The sequence below is a fragment of the Thermobia domestica genome, chromosome 10, assembly GCF_964235325.1.
Source record: "Thermobia domestica chromosome 10, izTheDome1.hap1.1, whole genome shotgun sequence".
Lineage (NCBI taxonomy): Eukaryota > Metazoa > Arthropoda > Insecta > Zygentoma > Lepismatidae > Thermobia > Thermobia domestica.
Window position 1 is genome coordinate 154,415,134 of NC_137463.1, and position 22,004 is coordinate 154,437,137.

At 37.3% G+C, this 22,004-nt stretch overlaps 1 protein-coding gene across 3 annotated transcripts in view; it reads right to left on the reverse strand.

Moving 5' to 3' along the window:
• The window catches only part of LOC145662782 (inositol polyphosphate-4-phosphatase type I A), a 422,451-nt gene that overhangs the window by 270,782 nt on the left and 129,665 nt on the right, over nucleotides 1–22,004 (reverse strand). Inside the window, exon 3 of one of the 3 annotated variants that reach the window (XM_081728655.1) lies at nucleotides 6,018–6,086. The exons of the other annotated variants lie outside the window; for them this stretch is intronic. Within the exon in view, the coding sequence (XP_081584781.1) occupies nucleotides 6,018–6,086 (69 nt within the window). The remainder of the gene's footprint in view (nucleotides 1–6,017; nucleotides 6,087–22,004) is intronic. 3 annotated transcript variants of the gene reach the window in all.

Sequence of the window (22,004 nt, forward strand, 5' to 3'; positions counted from 1 at the left end):
GATGCATTAGAATATAGCAGCAGTGTAACTCTATTCCTTTGCTGCCTTAAATCCAGGAGCAGACTTTTCGCTTTTAGAAATGAATGTTTTGTTTGGCATTCTCTTCCAAAAAGTGCAGTTTCGTCTGCATTAAATACTTGCTCAGGTTTGTATCCTCCATCAGCTACTAAGTTCGTAAATTCTTCTGGATATCATTCTGCTGCAGCAGTGTCTACAGATGCAGCTCCTCCAAGGATTTTAATGTTATGCAATGATTGTCTCACCTTAAATTTATTGAACCAACCTTCCGATGCTTGAAATCCTCCATCTGTACATTCACCACTACAACTACCATCAGGATCTTTAAAATGAGCGTAAAGACGCTTTGCCTTCTCCCGGATCATTGGACCACTCATGGGCACCCTTTTTTGGTTGCGGTCTTCGATCCATAATGACAACGCTACTTCCATTTTTTCTATTGCTGGATCACGAACAATTTTCGCTGACAGTGAAGTTGAAGCTACAGACGACCTTATTTTTATCTTCGGATTTTTTTATCGATCGTACAGTTGATTCGTCGACATTGAATGAGCGTGATATGGATGCAATCGACTCTCCAAGGCGTAAACGATCAAGCATTTCTATTTTTACTTTAAGCGGTAACACAATTTTTTTTCGTGTCGAAACTCGTTTCTCATTTTTTTTAGTTGACATTACATACTGTATAAATTAGGAAGACAGCGGTAGAGAAGTGTTACTTGATCACAATTTTTGTAACGAATGGAAAGACGAAACAATAAAACACGCAAAGCGGTTCTTACCAATGGACGGAACGTCTAATAATGTGGCGGCATTTAAAAATATACTTTATTCATTGAGTAATAAGGTTGCTTTCATTCTGTTTGTTTACATTCTCAAAAACACCAATCGCGGCGAAGCCGGCTTATGTCAAAGTCCGAACCAATACAGCGGCGATATCATTTAACAACATACTTTAGGCAAAGTTGTAATAAGGTCTATTTTACATTTTATTAGTCCATTTGACGGCGTTTACAAAGGATATTGGATTGGATACCTATTGGAATCCTTTTTATTATTATGTATGTACGTACTGATTAGATCCGCGAATGTAGGAATTGGGTCGCATTTTTTTAATCCGCGAATAGTGAAAACGCGAATGAAGGAAGCGCGAATAAGGAGCTTTTACTGTAGTTGGAATTCGTTTGACACCAAAAATGCTCACCAAAAAAGTATCAAAATTCTGTATTCAGTTCTCTAGATACCTTTATTCGGACAAGCATTTGATAAAAATCACAGTTTTCTACGACAAAATGGACGAGACATCGTATCCAGTTTAAAATGTGTATACATAGTTCCATCCTGTGTTTTGTCATTCTTCTTCAACAATGGCTTTTCGATAAAAGCTACGAGGAGTATACTCGTATAACGATTAGAAATGGTTTGGAAATTCTTGAATAAGCTGATAAAACTGCCGTAATCTGGATTGCCATACGCTCACCCTTGATCAAATTTAACGGGCCAACGCAATTCGAATGGCACAATTAATATTTGAGCATATTAACCATAAAAGATAAAACTATCTAAGTTTCTCTGAGTCATATATGTATCCCTGTTTAAAATTTAGGCGGGCAAACAAAACTATGAAATTTGAGTGGGGTAAATGTGCACTCCTGCCAAAATTTAGATGGTCGTACTAAAATTTGAGTGGAAAAGTATAGTTCATATATACAAGACATAACAAAACGACTAAATAACCACAATTTTGGTGGCCTAGGTGCGAGTCAAAATTTAGGTACATTAACCAACATTTGAATACAACAACTAAAATTTATACATATAATTCACGAACAGGGCAGTTTTGAAGCGATCGAAAATAGACCTTTGGATCAAAATATATTCATGCTAAGTTTCATTGAATGTTAAACCTGTTCTCTAGGACGGGTCACATATCCCTATAATTGTACACGGTGAACCAACAGGCATACATGTTTCTCTGTCAACCTATCAGCCTACCGAGGTCACTTTCATTGGAGACTCAATTATCAATGTCAAGTCATCAGCCTCCATATCTGTGTGTTACTGGTTATTTGCCAGTTGATATTTAGATAGTGAACGTAACCAGTTACTGTGTCGTTACTCGAACAGAGTCTGGTCTGTTAGTTTTAGAGCCAGATTTTTTCCTTTTTTCTTTAATTCCTTTTTTCTAAATGTAAACCTACATTATTTTGAACATCTATTCATACGGACATTAGTACTTAATTTGGAATCCACTATAAGGTGGTAATTTAGTATGTAGCAATATTCTTTCAGTCGGTTTATTGTATAAAATTTTACCTGCTGTTCCTCCGGATTATTTACAGCTTGCTAGTAAAATTATAAGTTTTCTTACCCAACCTGTTTTTTCATAGCTGACGTTTGTGGCTAGAAGTCGCACCACATATCGCAGACACAGTAATCACTCCGGGTTACCAAAGAGCATTACTCAAACACATGGACTTTCGCATACAAGCGCTTGAATTTTTAAACTCGTAATAAAATGAAAATGGAATCTTTCAGTTTAACGTCCCACGATTATGCCCTTTAGGTCAAGGGAGACAGTGAAATTGGTAATAGTCTACACTTTATTCAAACAGTTTTAATTAGAGTGACTATCTCTGTTGTATTTTATATCCAACAGCTTATCTTGAACTAGGAAGAGTTTCAGTATCATCCAATTTATTTATTTATTTACTTATTTTAATTCAACTATTCAAGGCTACATAACGATTGAGAAATATTTGAGATACTCCGCTTTTTGATTTGAATTGTTATTACGGGTATTAGAATTGATCTCGGTACTTTCAAACCCCTACTAATAAGCATTATCGTACAAGGCTCTCCGCTAAGCTCACTCCTACTATTTTGAGTTTTAGCGAATAACTTAAAGAAAATGGAGAATTATTTAAAAAAAAAAAAAATCAAAAGTAAGCCAGATAGTATCTACAAAGCGTTATTATATGAACTAGTAATTTTTCTCTAGGCCGTTCGCATAGTGAACATATCGGGTGTAAATAAATGAATATAATAGTTTGATTTCCTTATATTATCACAAAGATGAAGTTTACAAAGTTGTTCGTAAGCTCAAACTAAGCAAGGTAGTTTTTAGTTGTACGCATGCATGCAGATAGCTTTTCTTTGTTTCCGCTTGGCAGCGACAGTAATAAAGGTGGTAATTCTTCAACAGAAGGAATTTTGTGTTTTGCAGTTTGTTAGTTGTACAATAGTTATTACAGTTCAACATGTGTTTCGTAGGGAGTTTAATCGTGATCCTCCAAATGCCAACAACATTCGTCGATGTTATAATCAATTTGAAACGACTGTTTATCTGTGTAAGGCTAAAAGTCCCCGGGACGGCCAGGAGTGTATGAGGAGAATGTTGAGTGCGTTAGGAAGTCTTTCTTACGCTAAAAAGTCTATTAGAAAAGCCAATCGCGAACTTGCAATGCCGTGATGACATTACGCAAGATCTTAAAATACGCTTACATATAATGCGTCCCTGTTGCTTACAGATGTTACAGGCTTACTACTACTACTATTTACAACCCTACTGACTAGCTGTGCGCTCAACTTCGCACAATCATCATTTTCCTGCTGGAACATTTTAACATGTAAGATTATGACTGAACCTTCTCTGTTAAACACAACTAATCATATACTTTGTAGTTTGTGTGCAGTGTTAAGTTCCCGGTAATATCTCTCGGCCATGAGTATTTCGTCTGGACTGTGGAAATTGTATGGGAATACTCCGACTACGGACTACCACAAGTCACCACAAGTGATTTTGAGTGCAACTGAGGCTTTAGAAAGTGTTGGGAGAGGAAACGCTATCCAACCGTTGCGCAGAACGTCGTCGGTTGTTACGTAAGATCTACTTTCGACGCATATCACAGAGGGATTCTAAAAGTTGATCCTTTTATTGCGTAGATTTAACTCCTCGTTGGTTTCGTTCTCAATCGAAATGTGTGGTACCCAGTATATTTTAGTTTATTAATTTATTTTAATCTTTCCTCCTAGTTTCTCCACATACCGAAGGAGAATCACTTGAAGAAATCGGCGCTTAATTCCTCTGCATATTCTCATTTTCATGGATACGTTTTGATGGTAGTTTTTAATTTGTCACTGTCAAAAATAAGATAAGAAAGCAACGTTCACTGTACATTCGCTACATTGCATTTAAGCCACACTTCATTAATGCCACAAGTTGTTTGTAAAACGGTGAGAACACGTTTAAATTAGTAAAAATCTTATTTAGACATTCTACTTTTTCAAGCTTGAAAATACGCGGAAACAGAGAACATATTTTCTAGGATTATATACCAGAAACATCATATTATACGTTTTCAAATTTTATTTATAATATGGCATATACGCAACAGACTTTATTGTCACAGTTACAATTTAAAGTTAGCAAACTCCTTAATTTTGAAACAATATTATAAACTTGTGCGCAAAATCATTAGTTATATTCTCTGAATATATAACTCTCAAAAATATCGAGTAAATTAGATATACACTTTACATTAAAGTGAGTTACTTAACATAGTAAATAAGTTGATTATTTTTACTAGTTTCGGCAAGACGGTTGCATACAGGATACACTACTTTTCAGACGTGAATATGCAATTTGCATAGAAAGTAGAGATCTATTCGGAAAAGCACATTTGAGAATAATCCTATGTAGATTTGTATATGTAGTTTGTTTGTTGGATATAATAGAATTTAATATCTAGAATAAGAAAGAAAAGACAATAAAATAACTGATCAAATGTCGATATTTTAAAATCGACGATACAACTATATGTATAATGGCCAAATACTATAAAACTATTTTTAAGAGCATAATATTTTTCTATTCACGATACTGTACTTCGTAGTAACAATCAACTGTAGGCATAACTTTTTGTCCTGGCTTAAATATTTTAATAAATACTTTAAGTTGATTTGCATCTTTACAATTTCTCTTGACCGAAACAAATACATGTTTTCTAATAATATTAAAAATATATTCTATTATATGTATTTGTAGGGCAGAACATAAACTTTGTTTTGGAGATATATTGAGAAATGAATCAAATCAGTAATTATAAAAATAAAGTTACTCGAAAAAAGAATAAAGAACATTAGAATAAGTAACACGCAACGTATTTCTAGATGTACGCGACAAATGCGTTACTTGTTACATTTAATCGAATACATAGCAGGGCAGTGACAATTTTATCACGAATTTATATAGGAAGTGTAAGCGCAAATTCACTTTTCTTCTGTGTTTATACTGTTTAAAAAGCACAATGAAATATATATTTATCTATTATTTACAAATACTCGTAAGTAATACACACTACAGAGATCATGCATACCACCACCTCACTCTGGAACATCATGCGATGAATGCTACTTCCATACTGGGACCAAGGAAATCCTCTTCTCATCTTTCACTGAGCCTCACACAATATCAGAAGAAAAACTTATTTGAATCCGCTGAATTATCTTTCTGTTTTTTAAGTTTTGCAGTATGTACTTTTCTTTCGCGTAGTCACGTTTAATAACAGTGTACATATTCTTTAAAAGGCTAATATTTACCCAATTATGTATATAATACTAGTGAACTGCTTTAAAAGTGGGACCTTATACTTATGGACAAACGGTTAAGCTAAATTAAATTCTTTCGATGATCTTCATGTGCTTAACTTATATTATAAATATCAGTTGCAATACGTAGATATCTTAGTTTCTTCCATTAGAATACTTTTATCAAACATTAGGGAAGTCATTAATTTCGTCTGCAAATTCAACATATTTGTGAGTCCCAGTACGGAATTAGTTCTATCGATGATCCAGAGATTTCTGCGAACTCTTTAGTGCAAATATAGTGCGAAACTTAAATCCTAAATATATTGGTGCGCTTCAAAGGTAATCACTTGAAAGGATTTTGTAATCCCGCGCATGTGCAAAAATGTATGTATATATGACGTCAGTACCTTTGTTTGATCCACTATAGCAGCTCAGTTCACGAAGATGAGATTTTTTCCTCTTTTTGCTGTCTTTTCCTGTAAAGTTCAAAACCCACAAGTTCCATATAGCTTTAATACATTATTTCAGCCTGAAGATTCTAATACACATATATATAGTTAATAAAAATATATTTTACATGCAAAAAAAAAAAAAAAAAAAAGTACTTAGAGATCACCATAAACACTGTTAGAAAGTAAAGGACAAAATATGCGAGACCGTGTATTTATTAAAATGAAATAAAAAGCCTCAATAAGGAACTTAACCACTGCTTTTAAAAAAATAAACCAAATATCGACCGAGAAGTAGTTTTGCAGTTATGCAGGATCTAATCTCGGTAAACTTCTAACCAGCCGTACATATGAAATATAAGGCGAACTTTTCAAATTGATTCTAATTGATTGAATTGTCTTTGAAAGAGGAGTTATTCATGTCCTTTATAATTAGTTACATTAATGTCATCTGATCTATTCTGATCACTGGAACACAGCAGTGATTATCGGGAAAGAAAGAGAGAGAAAGAGAGAAGATAGGACACTGAAGGATATCAATTATGTGTTAACATTAACTGTAGTACTAAATTTTTAATAGTCGATATGTTAGAATCATGCACGTTATATCAAAGCAAAACTTCAAAGAATGATTAAATAAAACTGATTTAACTTTAAGAAAAAGAGAAAGCCATTGTTTGAATTAACCTTTGGTATTGTGACAATGGACTTAATATACACAATACTTCATGCATAAAATTTGAATTAATAACGGAAATGCCGAATGTTTCACACTTTTAAACCCTGGTTATGCTTAAATGAAAGGGTAACTGTAAATTACCTGAGCTTGATCCTCTGGGTTTTGCAGGCTTTCCTGGTCAAAATATGTTTCATCTTGTATTATGATGAACAGATGGTGATCAGAAAAATGGAAACACCTGAACGAAATTGCAACTTACCAGATTAATATGGTGTCCGGCCACCTTTCGCCTTCAGAACAGCCTTGATGCGACGTGGGATGGAGGCATAGAGGTCGTGAATGGTAGCAAGTAGAATTTTACACCATTCCTCGTGCAGGGCATCGGCCAGTTCTGTGAGAGGATGGAGGTGGAAATCGTCGCCGGAGTCGTGTTTCAAGACGGACTACAAATGTTCAATTATGTTGAGATCTGGGGATTGGGCGGGCCAGAGGAGGTGTTGAACTTCATCCCGATGTTCCTCAAACTACGCTGCAACAACGCCAGCTGTGTGAATGGGTGCATTATCATCCTGGAAGATAGCGTCATTGTCCGGGAACAACATCCGGACCATAGGATGCAAGTGGTCTCCTAAAATTGCGACATAATCGTTGGCAGTGATTCGTCCGCTAAGTGTGACCACAGGACCCAATGAAAACCATGATATGACGGCCCACAACATCACCACCATGTTTCACAGTTGGGTCGAGACACTGCAGATATAAGCTTCTTTGGGCGTTCTCCACACATAAACACGGCCCGTGGTTGGGAATAGGGTGAAGGATAACTCATCCGACCATATTACACGTTTCCAGTCCTAAACGGTCCAAGTTGCATGGTCGCGGCACCATTTTCGGCGTGCGAAAGCGTTATGGTCCCTGATGAGCGGTTTGGCCCGTTTAACATGACCCCGTAAGTTCATGTCATGTAATTCGCGGCAAACTGTGATTGCCGAAACAGGGTGGGGGAAGTGCTGATTGAGTTCCTCCGTCACTTGCTCCGCAGTGGCACGACGGTTCTGCGTGACAATGCGCTTTAATACCCGGCGTGACCTGTCACTCATGATTTTCTTCCGCCCACTGTTCCGCTTCCCCGATGTGGTTTTCCCGTGTGTTGTGTAGGCCGTCATCACTTTCGACACTGTTCCACGCGACACACCTAACACAGTAGCCACTGCCGTCACACTCAATCCACATAACCGCGCACCAACAATTTGCCCTCTTTGAAAATCTGAGAAGTCTCCTATTTTACACTATCTCCGTCTGCTGCAGCCACTGGACACTGCTGTTCCACTGCTCCTGACGTAGTATGGAGACCGACCTAACAGACCACCACCAGCGGTCCGGCGCTGCGGGCGCCACGACACCACTGCCAACCCATACATCTGACGTGTTGCCAGCTACAGGTGTTTCCACTTTTCTGATCACCATCTTTATTTAATATTAGGCTCTACTAAGAACGAAAAGATATTTAAAATCTCAACTAAAGCTGCGATATGTACTTGCCTTTGTTAATTTTCAGTAACGTAAAACCAACATATTCCAAACAAATCGGTGATGGAGATTTAAAATAGGAAGAAAAAAAGAAACGACATAATGAAATCAAGAATAGTATCGTGGATAAGAGACAAAGAAGGAAAAGCATACATCCCATATGTAGAAATACTTATGCAGTAAGTCACCTCTGAAATCGATATCAAACTATAAAGAGTCATTTAACTAAAACTTGCACCGCGACTAGGTCGAAAGAGAAGCGGTGTTTTCACAGACGTTAAGGTATAGAAGAATGATATTTGTAGTTCATTAGAAACAAACAAAACAAAATCGAATGGGGTTTTTATAAAAAGTAACGTACTTTCATTTCTTTTTAATGGAACAATGTTTTGGAATATCATGTAAAGGGAAGTTCAAGTGGTAAGTAAGTCAATGGTATTTATTGGACGTGTTTAGTTCAAAAATGCATCAAAAGATATCATTAAAAAAAATCAAGGAAGAGTGCTAACGCCCCATTGAGCAATACACGCATAAGACAAGCGCTATGAACCAAGTGATGTTCTAGTGTTCCAACAGAAACAACACACACACTCAACAAATTACATTTAAAATGATGTTTATTAGCCAAACTACAAGCCTCCAGCCTAGCATGTAAAGATTACTATAGGTGCCTTCCATTTCAATTCAGGCAGAGCATGTACCATCGCCATCTCAGATATTGTTGAAACTTTTTTATAGCAACTAGACATGTTTTTAAGAGACCCATATTTGTTGTTTTGTCGAAAAAAATTTTCCCGCCAAGTAATGGGCCATCAAAGACGGGGAGTACAATTTATGAATTGTAGAAGACATGGAAAATGGTCAACTTCGGAGCCTCACCATTCGGCTATGGAGACAGGTAGAGTTATAATTCTTGTTGTGGTATGTACATAGGGATATAAATAATCTATATTTTATTATAGTTTGGTTTGCGCATGCGTATCTTTTTGTACATAAATTAACAAATGAACGTCAATTTATCTGAAAAGTCGAAGTTTGCGAATTTTTTTCGAGCACTTCCGGTTCGAATTTTAAAATTCTGTTTTCACGGTTGGTAAGACCTGGTTACCCGCTTTCCGAAAAAAAATTTGTATCGCTTCTGTGTGCAACCGTTTTGTCGCAAAAAAAAATCGAGAAATTGTAAAATTTTCAAAAATCGCCATTTTTGGGCGCCATTTTCTCGAAAACACCATCTTTTAAAATTCTGAAATTTTGTCAGATGGTTCAACTTTATATGAGTAATAAACACACCAAATACCATTCTCGACCAATGCTTCATGAATTACCTTTTAAAGTTAGCGAAGTTTCGTTAACTTTGATGTCACAGTTAGCAACACTGGGAACAATAAAAGTGCAATGATTTGATGATGTTTGTGGTTCACATTCATTAAGTGAAAAATAAAAGGTTTTCTTGACTGTTTTTGTCATTATTTTGATCAAGAAGGCTCTGTGAAATAGTAAAATGGGCCTCCCCCTACTCCTTCGTTTTCTTAAACCGAAATAATCTGAGGTGGAAATTACGATTACGAAACACACAAATTTTAAGTTTACTTGAAATGGCCATCCAATAAATTCTGATGATCTACAAAAAGCCTGAACTATTACCTCAATGATGATTTGGAATGCTCCAGATAAAGTCTCAATTAAGTGCGATGTCATTACAGTGATCGAAAAAGGATAAAAAGGTTTAAAAAAAAAAAAAAAAAACGAAACGTTTTCTTACGCGTTCCAAAGAAATTTACTGACTTTTTAAACAGAACAATCCCAACATAAGAATGGGTCACTCGGAATTTTATAGTGTTCGACTAAAGTGTGTCAGTCCGCAACCTGCGAGGGAAGTGTGTATGTGTTCTGCAAATTTTAAGTTAGCTGCTACTGCGTTGCTACAAATCAAAGTTGCAGCCTGTATTGAAGCTGTCATGTGTGACCTATTTCCTTTAGTAGTATGATCAGTAGAAAATGACAACTGTCTCTTTCAAGAATGTGGTGAATGTCCTGGAGTGGAAGGAATAAGTGTGGAGTATTTAATTATTGATCCTGATGAAAATGAAAGTGTTACGTATGCCATATGGGAAAACAATAATTTCGTTAAAAAAACTGACACTTTCTGTTTTCGTATCGTACATTGCTTGTTTAACTGTAAGAATTGTAATTCATGACTACATCAAGAATTAATTGCTACCGAAAAGAACCGTATAAAATTTCAAGATACAAATTCTATTTTACTTCATGTGGACTTCGCTGAAAACTGGACTGTTATTCTGCAAAGTGAAATTCAGAGTTATCACCGGAATATGAAACAACTGACAGTTTTATTGTAATAAACGACGATAAAACATACGATTCGGCTCATGTACTCACAGCCATAGACAAGATTCCCGAGAAAACCCACGAGCACGGTGTTTGTCCACCACAAAGCCCACACGGCGCGATCTGGGATCGAACCAGGGACCCCAAGCACCGGAGGTGAACGCTCTACCACTGAGCCACCGCGCCCCCACTACAACCGCAGAAGAATTCGTGAGTATAGTGCAAGTACAAACTCCGGGTATTACTCTCGTTTTCTTGCCTGGAACTGAATTCGACGACTTCGGAAGAAAAAAAGGGAAAGTATGCGACCGGTAACTGGTATTCAAGAAGTCATCTTTAGCTTTCGGAAAATGGCGAAGTTTTTATTGCAGTAACGGGTCACCATGAACTAACTTCATGCTTCCCCCATAATCGAACTTCTGCAATTCAAAGTGTAGATTTAAGAAGTCTGCAAAAAGGAACTTTTGTTACATACATATATGTACGATAACCAGTGGTGCGTAGCAGAAATATTATGAATAAATCATGAATTACGTGAAGTTGAAGTGCTGTTTATGCTTCCACATGGACGTTCAGCATTTGTGACTATAGACAATGTGCTACGCAGGGAAGGATCCAGGACGGACTTCTGGAAGGAAGCGGGGGGGGGGGGTATACTGCTACTTAGAGCTACGAGCTCCAAACTCTGAGATCGGTTTTATTTATATATAAAATAAAAAAGTTTCTTCCCCCTAGATCCACTCCTGGACAAGTTGTGAGTGAGCCAACACCTATTGGAGCACCTGCAAGGTTACATGCTATTAGACACCAATCAAGTAATCGATTGGTCCATGTAAAAAATTAAAAAAAAATAAAAAAAAACATCAGTGAAAATTTGTTTCCGAAGACCATTTTAAGTAAGTGAACTTGAAATTTGTGTGTTTCGTAATCGTAATTTCCACCTCAGATTATTACGGTTTAAGAAAACGGATTTCAGAGAGCCTTCTTGATCAAAATAATAAAAAAAAAACCTTTTATTCTTCATTTAATGAATGTGAACCACAAACGAAACATCGCTAACTTTAAAAGGCTGCAGTTAATTCATGAAGCATTGGTCGAGAATGGTATTTGGTGTGTTTATTACTCATGTAAAGTTGAACCATCTGACAAAATTTCAGAATTTTAAAAGATGGTGTTTTCGAGAAAATGGCGCCCAAAAATGGCGATTTTTGAAAATTTTACAATTTCTCGAATTTGTTGCGACAAAACGGTTGCACACAGAAGCGATACATTTTTTTTTTCGGAAAGCGGGTAACCAGGTCTTACCAACCGTGAAAACAGAATTTTAAAATTCAAACCGAAAGTGCTCGAAAAAAATTCGCAAACTTCGACTTTTCAGATAAATTGACGTTCATTTGTTAATTTATGTACAAAAAGATACGCATGCGCAAACCAAACTATAATAAAATATAGTTTATTTATATCCCTATGTACATACCACAACAAGAATTATAACTCTACCTGTCTCCATAGCGAATGGTGAGGCTCCGAAGTTGACCATTTTCCATGTCTTCTATAATTCATAAATTGTACTCCCCGTCTTTGATGGCCCATTACTTGGCGGGAAAATTTTTTTCGACAAAACAAAAAAATATGGGTCTCTTAAAAATATGTCTAGTTGCTATAAAAAAAGTTTCAACAATATCTGAGATGGTGATGGTACAATTTTATATTTTTTTGACTGAGTTTAAATGGAAGGCACCTATACTTCTTTTAGCATTTCAGCCGAAACTGCAGAACAAGTTGCAATAGTACAGCATTTCATATCGTATCTCAATGTACTCGACATTTCATTTTGGCAGTCGTTTGTGTGACAATGTAAACGGTGTCATTTATCTTTCATACAGGAAAAGACCTATTACGAGGGTACGGGATGGTCAACTGGCAGATCTCCTTTATCCAGTCCAATGATGAAGAAACATTTCAATAAGACAGACCATGGAGGGTCATGCACGGTAAGCTGGGTAGTCGTCATGCTGGAACCACATGTTTCTTATGGTCTCATGTGGAATGTTTTCTAACAGCGATGAGTTATGTCGAAGTTGACATATTTTAGGAAACTGAGTACGCCTTCAATGAAAAACGGCTCTATGCTATGTTGGTCCACTATTCCACACTACACATTTACACTCACTAATGCTGTCAAAGAACGCATGTTTCGGAGATTCACCTATCCATGACTAGTAAAAGCTGATCGGTCAAGAAACAATATGCAAGAGAAATTAGATGCATTTTGATCTAATTCCTATTCACAAAATTACTATGGAATAGATAATCGTTCCCATATAATTGATGGTGGAGTGACATATGGGTGGAACTCGTGAAGGTGGGGAACCTGAGCCAGAATCCCATCCCATGGAGCGTGTGCTAACATGGAAATGTCCAGTGACAGCAGCTAGAACACTAATCTCACCCGCCATGCCAGTCACTGGTTTGTTTTTCGTGGATGACGAGATCTTACATTTTCAGTTTCTTGTAGCTCGTTAAAGAGTTTCATGAAGAACTGTAGGATTGGTTTACATTTGTTGGGTATCTCTCGGCGTATGCCGTACATGACAGGACAACATTTCTCCTACATTCACCGCACACTAACAGCATGTCGGTTTTTTCACCATTAAAAAATACAATCTTCTCAAATCCAGCACGTCGCATCTTGCTGAACTCTTAAAACTAGTAACGAGGACGTCCCCACGTATTATGACACACACTCCCAACCCGAACCACAGTATGGGTAAAATTGTTTGGTTCATGGTGTCGTACTGTACTAGTACTGTTGAATGAGACATTGGAACTCTTCCTTCGTTTCTTTTCACGATACCTATTTATACATTTGGACTAGACGAGTGCAATAAACAACACTGACCTCATCATTTGTACTTTCATGTATATAACATTCCAGGGCATTGTTTCATTGATTTTTTCTTTTTCTACAAAACCCCATTCGACCCACATCAGCTCTTTTATACACGTAACGTCCAAGAAACCAGTGCACCGATTGCATCTTCAATTTTCGATCTTTTCGCACTGCAAGTTTTAGTTGAATCGACAAATATAAAAAACGAAATGAAATCTCTGAGTTTTACGTCCCACGCTTATGCCGGTTAGGCTAAAGGAGATGGTGATTATGAGAAATGAATGAAATGGTGGAATGAAGAAAGTGGGAGGAAACGGGAGAACCCCGAAAAAACCCACGCACACGGTGTTTGTCCACCACAAAGTTCACTTGGCGGGGGCTGGGATCGAACCCGGGACCCCAAGCACCAGAGGTGAACGCTCTACCACTGAGCCATCGACAAATATAAGTACAACCTAAGAAAATAAAGTAAAATTAATACTGGACAAAGTACTCTGCATGCCGAATGGATATGGAATTCCTTATAAACAGAATTCAGATCTTGTTGACTAAGTCAACTTTTATTATTATTATTATTATTACGCACAAGACGTTTTTACGCTGATGACCACAAAGGAACTAGTCAGAGAAAATAGGTTAGAAGGTGCACAAGATTTTAAACAGGGTTTCTTTTTTATCACTGTCGTATATATAATTTACACATGCGAGAGTTTCCTTTCAAGTGTATTCTCTAGCTTCTACTCGGTAGCGAATTGGAGCTTTCAATATGTACAATGCCGAGTTTCTCATTTAAGACAGACTGTTTCGGAATTTGGAGAAGGCTCTTTTGTACTGACAGTACAATATTATTTTGTAGGTTGTGTGGGGTGAAAGTTGAAGCAGAAAGAAGGTATACTATAGAACAGCATATGGGTCACGAGAAACATTTCCGTGCAGCAGAAAACAAGCATAAAAAGACGTTTACAAATGGAAAGTGCTTCGAATAGCAAAGATAGAACTTCAGTTTTCAAAACAGTTATGTGAATTTTTAGTGCTTCTAACATTCCCATGTAGAAACTGTAAAATATGAAATTAAGAGATTTTTTGAAACGGTATAAAGTCCCTTCATTCCAGATGAATCGACGTTTCGGAAAATTTAACTGCCAAAGTGTTAGGAGAACGCAAAAAGACAAATGAGACAGTAACTTCGTGATCAGAAAATTTTTTGTTCTTATAGGCGGAACCAGTGATGTGGAAAGAAGATACATAGCTAATATTATTGCTGGAGCAATGAAAGCCGACAAACCAGCAAAATATATTTGTTATAATCTGTCAGCTAGTGAAATGTTACAATCTGTCAACCATTTAACCATATGTATATTTTCGACAAATCGATGTCATTACATTAGCATGAAGGTGTCGACATGATATTCTTAGGACTCTGTATATAATAAAGGTTGCTAATTCAATAAAATCATTCTATTCAAAAAAGATCTATATAATGTAATTAGCACATAGTATGCAACGAGTAACAGAAGTACGACCATTTTTTTAATATCTAAAATAAATTCCATGATTTAAAATATCAAAAAGGTATTTGTGACGACTTCACCACGCAGAAGGGTATTCAAATCTGCCGCGCCGGATATTTCTTTGCCGCCATAACCTTTTGTTACAAGATGAGGAACCTGGATAGGCGCTTGTGTTTATTACTCCGATATCTTGAAATACAAGCTGCAAAGACAATCCAGTACACCTAGGATCTGTTTTCCTAACAAATATATTTCCGCAAAATTAGCATCAGCATATATTCTACAAAATCCGTGAAGTTACTTAGTGGTGAAATCAGGCGCCCAACATGGAAACAAAAAAATCGTGATATTTAGGAGCCTTATCTATTATCAGGGTGAAAAAATCATGATTTAAAAAAAAATGTTGATTTTTTTTATTTAAACCGATTTTTTTGATTTAAATCAAATCTTCCTCCTCGTATAATACAAATCGCGAACTGAAGAAAAAGCATTAGGAATTAGTATTAAATGCTAATTATGCCATTTAAATGAAAGTATTGGGATTGAATTTTGAATTATCCCCAATCGTTAACCTATATCAATCCCAAACAATGTTTCTTAACCCTCTTAAATTATGGCTCTTTTTAAAGGTAGATTATAGACCTTCAGTCAAGCAGCTACAGCATCATCCCTATTTATCCTAGGATCATGGTACATACATCACTCTCTTTAGAATAGAACAGCTTTTGAAACGGTAACATTTACATTTTCCTATCATATCCCTGAGGCGGGAAATTTTGAGAGTAATCGTTTTTTTTTTTTCCTTCTTCTTTTTTTTTTTTTTTTTTTAATTTTGATCCCCTCTAGATTCCCTTGTGTTAATGCACAGATCTCAATATCAACTGGGAAATACTAAGGGGTGTACTAAATATGTGTACAATATTTCAAGTTTCTTTTTTGAGTAGTAAGGGTGAGGAAACTATTTAACAATGAGCTAAGAACACTCCCACAATGCCCCAGATGACGCGGATGTAATATAAAAATTTTCTCAGACATCCCCATTTATCCTAGGATCATGATTTGTACATTATTCTCTTCAGAATAAAACAAATTTTCAAACAGTACCCTTTAAATGTCTCCATCATGTATTTGGAGCGGGTAAATCACGAAAAAAAGAATTTTCTTTTTTTTTTTTTTTTTACCTCTGTGGACCCCTCCCCCTGTTTCAAGGTAGAGGTATGAAACAAATTTGAAAAATACTGAGGAGTACACTGAGTAAATGTGCAAAATTTTAATCTTGTAGGTGCAAAAGTAAGCCCGCGAAAAATAATATTCCCCAAATACCCCAGATTCCCGTATAAAACACGATCTCAGGTAACAGTTTCCTGAGATATCCCTATTTATCCTAGGAGCATAGTACGTACATCATTTTCTTCAGAATAGGACAGCCTTTCAAACGATACCATTCATATGTCTCCATCTGAGGCGGGAAAATCACGAAAAAAGCTATTTTTTGTTAAAAATGTCCTTTTTTTAAAAACATTTTTGCCCCTCTGGACCCCGCTGTTTCCACGCAGAGATCTGAAAATTATTAAGGGGTGCACTGAACGAGTGTGCAAAATTTCAGTCTTCTGAATGCAAAATGTAACCCGCCAAAAAATAATAATAATACGCATAACAAAAAATATCTTTTTAAATTTATGACGTCATCACACACTACGCCTCAACGCAGAAAGGCATGAAAGCATATGTAACGTGTTCTAAAATGCCTCCAGTCTTGAAGAATACGAAGTAAAAAGCAAGTAAGTTTGGAATCTTTCAAACCGGGTGGATCTTACTAACGAAAGACGAAAGAACACATAACGATCAGTTAACAACACAACTTTGCATGAGTGTACTTGAGAGAAATTTTGAAAAAAAAAAAAAAAAAAAAAAAAAAAGACAATGGCAAAGTTGTACAAGAAGCATAATGACAAAATGTTACACACAGAAAGTAGGTGCTAAATTATTTATATATAATACAGAGGTTGATTCATTTATATTCAGCCGATTTTGAATGTGCCATTTACCAAGGAAATGTCGTGTTTTTACCACCAGTTGTATTCGATCTGCAGGTCACCTGTACTAACTATTGTCCAACATCAGAGTTTCCACTGCAACAAATTGCGTTGCAGCTGAACCATGCGTATTGCATCCCACTCCTCCTTATAGGCTTTCCACAGGCCAGAGACCGTGCGAACTGCACGATGAGCAGGCGCCGTTTAAGGAGTCCGAACATCATAGTCTATTGGACTGGCATCTAAACTCTTGACAAGGATGTTAGAAAAGGAAATTGCAGCAATAGAATAGAATAGAATTGCTTCCTTTTCCACACAGCGATAGAATTCCAGCAATGAGTGACTGGATGTCTTGCCTTGGTGCATTTCAACCTGGTTCACGTCCTATTTATACAATGCTGGGATTCAATGCTGGTACATTTTAGTCAGGATATGAGTCTGGTTTACGCAGCATTGATTTCGACCGTTTGCTCCACTTCTGCCAATGTATGAAAAATCGGCCACAAACATAAACTCTTTCGGGAAACTCTCTGAGCACTGGCGGAAGGACGTGTTTCGCCTCTTAGCGTCAATAGGTCTGTACGCAATGGCACGAACTTGACCACAGTCTGAGGTATATCCATTCATCATGAAGGGTAATAATAAATTTCCACCGACCACCCGCGAGATGATGTTAATACAGCCTCTTGCAGTTTTCTTTTCGGCTGAGCTATATGACATGATTTCAGGGTGTGTACACTGCTCTTGAGAACGACTATGAGGTGTAAATCTTGGTGACTGGCGCGGTTGAATGTTGCCTGCGATGTGCGGCATTTACTGGTCATCGCAAGCTGTGTGGGAGAATTTTCGAGATCGCTATACGCAGATTCACACGTAACAGTGGCAGGCTTCTCTTCACAGGACAGTTTCTAGCTGCTCGCGTCAGTGTGGTCGGCCCAAGACTCTGTGACGCATATTTCCGTATAATACGATTCACAGTGGCACGACCTGCACGAAAATTGCGAACTTTACACATTTCTACGATGCGCAAAGCCGTGAACTTAGCGTCGGAAAGAGCCACAATGAACCCCTATCAGAATCCGTTCAGTTTCGGTGGTATCAATCACTTGCGATGGGTTGCGCATGAGCGGTACAGTTGTACATCGCCTTCGGCTCAATATAAATGAGTCAATCTCTGTGCCGTTGTGTGCAATTATTGTTACTGAAAGAGTCACTGTGTTAAGCAGTGCAAGAAATGGATTGCAGACGTCAAGCCAGCAATGAAGAAGGAAACAGAAGAAGCTGAAATTTAAACCGATACTGAGACGGCAAGTGAAGTACGTATGACTTCTTGCTAAGAAGTGTGTTAGGCTCAAACCTAGACAACAGCGTGATACATAGGCAACGGTGCAACAAAGCATGTAGCGAAGTGTGCCGAGGTTTTTATTGATTTGGCTACTTTGTAAGTGCGTGCAACATCAAGACAGCCGGTTAAAAAAAATAAATAAATAAAAAATAAACATAAAAAAATCATTGGAAAAGGCAATTCACTTTTGTCCATTGTTGTAGTAAGTGCAGAGAACTTGTGCCAACAAGACGTTTGGCATGATCCTGACATTAACAGAAACCTATTTTGAGTGTTGGCAGATCAAGATCAAAATCCAAATAGTAAATTTCGGTCATTAGCTGCAAAGTGTTACTTTCGGGCAAATGGTTAATTGTTGTTGTGCAGAGCTTGCAAAGTAAGTGGATCACTGCACAATGCAGCTATTCAACCAATACTACCACACGATCCGTTCAAATAAATCTAGCTACAACAGAAAGTGCATTGTTGCAACTGTACAAATGAGATATGGGGACATCAGAAGAAGTGTCCCGTAAAGTAATACCTCAAAAGTAGTTTGGTGTGTTTGTCTAGAAAATGACTTGCGTGAACATTGCACCTACAGTAAAGCATACTCTTTACCTTTCGGTAGTAGAAGTGCGGCATCAATAGAATATGAATCAATGTTAGCAGATCTTTGTGGACCGTTAAATAAGTCATTTCAGAAAAAAAATTATATATATCTGGGGCTGAGAAGTAAAGTAGTGTAAGTCATAAATTATTTATTTCATAGGAGAAGCGAAAAAGTGTTTGCAAGACAATATTGTGTTGAATTGTGTCGATTGTTTATTGACGGAAAAATTGTTTACTTCCTGTGTTCCAGTTGTCCACATCTCAAGACGTTCCTAGTGTCCCTCGTACTAATGTAAGTAAAGAAAAATGTGATAACTCAATTTCGGCCAAAAAATGACTTGGCATAATTTACCTCTCAGCCCCAGATATATATATATTTACTTGTGCTTAAAGGTAGTTATCCGAAATTCCGGTATGATTACCTTACCTGAGAAAAGTCTGAAGTGCAAACCGTGCTAAAATACATGTCAGATCACGCAAAAAAATTTTGGCGCATATTGTAGAAGTTCCTTAGTGCCAATGGTGATGAATTAGACAACGAAGAAATGTGTGCAATTCTGTGTTAAGAAGTTGTCGTACAAAAGACTCCTGAAGAAAACGGAGGCAATGAATGAGAGACGTACAATCGTGAAAATGCCCAGGACATTCATGTATTTAGATGCAGAAGCAAGTTTTCCAGCAGCAATTGCTGTAGCTACTGCAGTTTACATCTTGAACAGAACAGAAACATACGGAATGGAAGGGGCTCCTTTTGAGTTATATCTGGGTAAAAACCATGGATTAGTTATTTATTACTACTGGGTTAACATTCTACGCACATACATCTGTGCAAAAACGAAGAGAAATTGATTAGAATGCAGAAACAGGTGGGCTGTGATGGCGATGAACGATACAGGATCCGAATGAAATAAGTACACAAAGTTATCTTATCTAGAGACGTGATCTTTCAAGAGAAAATTACAGACTGTAAAGAGGACGTTTAGTTACCTCTTCACGACATAAAATCTGAAAGTAAAAATCAGCAGAAAAATGAAAGCTAAAACAGATAATTGGGTAAGAGAAGGCAGTAAGAACTAAGAAATTGAAAACAAAGAAGTACCAAAATAATCTTCAGTTCGAAGCTTAGAGAGGGTATGGTGGCAAAAAAGAGAAGCAGAGGGCGAAGGATACTACAATTAATGGATGATATAAAACAGAAAGATCATACGTGAAGACAAAGAGGTTAGCGAAGAACCGTGGAGCATGGAAGCTTCTCAGCTGCTGCAAGTGACCTGCCAGTAAGGGCAGAATACCTACGATGATGACGAAGCTTTAGAGATAAACTTAAACTTTAAAAAAAAAGCTAGGACTTTCGTAACTGTAGAAGAATTAGTTAATGAAAAAAAAAAAAAAAGCAATTAACAGTGAAATGACCACTTAAGGAAAATAAAAATGGAAAATGGTAATCCTACCAGATGGAACAAAGGCTTTTTAAATGAGTTTTCCGTGTGAAACGAGATGAAAGCATTGACAAATATAAACAAACAAGAGTTATTTGAGAAAGGCTTCAGTCAACGTTAGGGTTTCTACTACAGCCAAAACTTTAGTCATATTGCTAAGTTGGGCATCATTTACTTCTTGTTAAATGTTGTAGTGAGCGGAAACATGCACATAACTCAATATCTACTGCATTCTTATACAGCAATTTGAAGAAGTGATATACATGATACAATCAGAAGCTCACAGGGATAGTACAAATTGAGTGTGTAAACTTAACCGAAGTTCATAAAGTTAAAACAGGCACCAAGGTGTTGGAAGAAACGTTTCTATAGTTTCTTGTCAAAATTGAAGTTTAGGATGAGTAAAAGTGATCAGTAGCTATATACTAGAGAAAGGAACTGAAAGAAGCTTTTCGTAGTACTACTTAGTCTTACCATAAATACTGTCCCAACTTTTGAGGGTGGCTGTACTTCTGTCCGTACACGCGAGCGACGTCAAGAGCGGTCTCGTGAAGCATGAGTCATTGCTGAATGGGCTGAGAAAGTGTAAAGGTGTCAGTTGTGAGTGTTCAAGTGGAATGCGGCATGTATGAAAATCGTGTGGCCGTGATAGCGTTGCACAACGTAGGCAAATCACCAGGGAAAATTTTCAAAATCCTCCAGAAGCTCCAAATTAGCAAAAAAAAAAAAAAAATCGTTTATCGCACTATCCAGTGCTTTGTTGAGATTGGAATTCTAAAAAGATTGCTCGCGGCAAGGAAGACCACTCACAGTACGAACACAGAAACTTGTGAAAGCAGTGGCGGTCGTGTCCGACAAAATCCAGTTAGGAAACAATCAGTTATGACTCATGAGCTAAAATTATCGAAAATGTCTATGTCTCGCACGTTACGCAGTGACCTGGAACTCCACACTTGCAAAAGACATCTCCTGACAAATGAACTGAAGCGCCATAGGCTCCTAAAAACAAAGCGCCTACTTAAGCGTTACAAAGCAAATGGGTAACGTAGAATCCTTTTCACTGATGAAAATATTTTCATTGCTGAGAAGACTTTCAATGCCCAAAATGAGAGGATATATGCCACATCCTCCAGAGAAGCTGGTGAAAAGGCTCCAAGGTTCCAGATGGGTCAGCATCTCGCCTCAGTAATAGTGTGGTGGGTTGTAAGCTATGAGGGCACAACGGAGCTCCATTTCTGTGCAAAAAGGATCAAAACATTAGCCAAGGTGTACCAGGAGACAGTGCTTGAGAGACTAGTCAAGAATCTCACCAACATCCTCTTCCGGGGCAGAATTGGAGCTTCTAGCAGACTTAGCCCCAGCACAGAAGGCTCGGACAACCCAGCAGTGGGTGGAAGCAAATGTTTCGGACTTCAAACAATTTCTACTTCAGATTGACCTGCAAGTCTTGACCTAAACACTCTGGACGACAAATTGTGGTTCAAGCTTCAGGAGATGGCTTTTAAGAAGAGACATCCCAAATATTGAAAGTTTAAAGCGTCTCTTCGAAAGGCTGCTGCAGATTTTCCAGTT